At 55.6% G+C, this 2,378-nt stretch overlaps 2 protein-coding genes across 3 annotated transcripts in view; one reads left to right on the forward strand and one right to left on the reverse strand.

Moving 5' to 3' along the window:
- The window catches only part of LOC113213357 (probable small nuclear ribonucleoprotein Sm D2), a 214,078-nt gene that overhangs the window by 192,429 nt on the left and 19,271 nt on the right, over positions 1-2,378 (forward strand). The window lies entirely within an intron of this gene.
- Positions 904-2,378, reverse strand: part of LOC113213351 (uncharacterized) — a 4,812-nt gene continuing 3,337 nt past the window's right edge. For both annotated transcript variants that reach the window (XM_026432389.2, XM_026432387.2), the window contains one exon: positions 904-1,526. In XM_026432389.2, coding sequence (XP_026288174.2) covers positions 984-1,526 — 543 coding nt within the window. In that variant the 3' untranslated portion in view covers positions 904-983. The remainder of the gene's footprint in view (positions 1,527-2,378) is intronic.

The raw sequence follows: 2,378 nt of genomic DNA on the forward strand, positions 1-2,378 counted from the left end.
CAATAGCCTTTGATGCGAGCACTTGTACAACTGCCCTTGGGTTCCAAACCCTCTTCCCATAAGAGCCCATGTAAAAAAAAAGAGGATACGAAGCCAAGGCACGGAAAAAGTCCCGCTACTTTCTGATCCGCGAGCCGCAAGTTTCCGTTTTGAGTACTGGTGGCGTTCCGTACCCCCTTCTCTATGCTAGCCCATGTAAAAATCGGTGGTACGGTGGTCACGACTAGTGGCCAGTCCAATACTGATTTTTTACAGTGTGGCACCGCGCCCGATGCAGATAGAAAATTGTACAACCTCTCATGTTTTAGTACTTAATTTCTACTTCTTCACCGTCGCGGTTTTAGAATTTGTACTACCAAAGAACGGCATCGAAATGGAAAGGAAATTGGGTGGTGCTAGCTTCACGCTTGCCCAATCGTCCCGGGACGCTGGGACAGGGCTCATACTGACCGGAAGAATTTGTACTTTTTGAATGTCGCATCGGCAGAATTGGTACTACCCCGCTTCACGTCGAAATATCTTACATCAAAATGCGGCCCGCCTGCAGAACGGACGCTACGGATGGCGCCTGCAGCGCGCTGGGTAGGCTGACCCGCCAAGCAGCCGTGTGGAGTCGGCGGCCCGCCCTACGCGGCGCTCTCTTGGGAGGTGTAGCGCGGCGCGGCGCGGCACTGGGGGAGAGGGGGAGGGAGGGGGGGGGCGACACACCACACACCCTCCTCGACGTACCGTATAGGCCGGTATAGGCGCATCACACTGATGAGAGAGCGTTGAGAGAACAGGTAAGGGATCCCGCCTTCCCCCTTAATCCACTCCGGCTCTAGCTGCGAAATCTATTGAAAGAAAATTTTGCCGGGGAGGACGGGACGGAATACGGATAGGTTGAATGGTCATTTCGGCGTCTTTCAAAAAAGCGAAAAGGAACTTTATTCAAACTGGTTTAGTGAACAGACTGGGCGAGTTGACCCCCAGACGACGCGCCTTTAGAACTCTTCCTTCACCACACCGTCGCACTTGCTGCACAGCACCTCAGCGCGGGGGAGGACCCGCAGCACGACGCGTCGCTGCTCGGTGCAGGCGGTCTTCTCATGGTGGCAGCACACCCTCCACAGCACGAGCCTCCGCAACGCTCGCAGCCCGCACTGCTCCAGCAGGGCGTGCAGGTCGCTGCAGCTCTCGGGCCACTTCTTCGGCCCCGCCGTGCCCACCCTCAGCTGCAGCACCTCCAGCGTGCCGCCGTGGGCGCGGAGCAGCGACCGGACCGTGCCGCTGGAGAGGCCGAACACCCTGAGCCACTGCAGGCCGCTGTGCCCGGCTGGGAGCGCGGGCAGCTCGGGGGGCTGTCTGTCCAGGGTGCCGTCGTCGTGCACGTCGAGCGTCCTCAGCCGCGGCATGGTGTGCACCGCGCGCACGTGGGCGTCGCGGGGGCAGTCCAGGCGCAGCTGCTCGACCGTGGGCGCGGCGCACTGCAGCAGCTGGAGGCTCCACGCAGGGTCTCTGTTGCAGGACAACTCCAGCCGCACCACCTGCAAGAGAATAGAGTCATCAGCGCGTCCGCGCACGTGTTCGGACAAAAATCGTGTTTTTATAGTACTATTAATTTGCCAACTCCATTGTTTTGTAATTTTACGAGAAAAATTGCGATAAACTGCGAACATGTTGGCATGCAGTTGCGTCATTGAGAAATTTACACCTTTGGTGCGGCATGGCCAACATGTGGTCGCGCTCCCCAGGTTATATCTCAGAGCGAATGCGAATACCCTAACGTGCCGCGTGTTAATGCTAGATAAGAATATATGATATACAGGGTGGTCCGCAGACCCCTGCCTTTATTTTGCTTATACTGTACCGGATGCAGGCGTGCGGCCGGGTTGCATCCTCGCACGGGGCCATAAGGCAGGCTACGGTAGGCAAGCCCGCCGGCACGCCTGCATGCGGTACAGTATAAGCAAAGTAAAGGAAGGGGTCTGTGGACCACCCTGTAAAGAGTATTGTGATGGATTAACATGGGCAGCGTGACCAGTGGCTATACTAAAAGTGTTGTGAAGTTAGTTGGTTCCATATTAACTGTGGATGGGAGAGGGAGGGGGGAGAGGGATTAACATGGGCAGCGTGACCAGTGGCTATACTAAAAGTGTTGTGAAGTTAGTTGGTTCCATATCGAGAGAGGGTGCGAGAGGGAGGGGGGAGAGGGGAGGGCGAAAGATGGAGAGAGGGGGAGGAAAGGGGGCGAGAGAATGCACTGTAAAATGCTTGCAAACTATATTCTTTGCAACGTTGCAAAGAATTTGTGGGCATTGTATTGCAAAGAATTAGTTCGTATTGCAAAGAAGTTCTTTGCAAGCTGGCAGAATCCTTGCAAACAATGTGTTTGCATT

Source organism: Frankliniella occidentalis, unplaced genomic scaffold (genome assembly GCF_000697945.3).
Source record: "Frankliniella occidentalis isolate FOCC.00 unplaced genomic scaffold, Focc_3.1 Scaffold12, whole genome shotgun sequence".
NCBI lineage: Eukaryota > Metazoa > Arthropoda > Insecta > Thysanoptera > Thripidae > Frankliniella > Frankliniella occidentalis.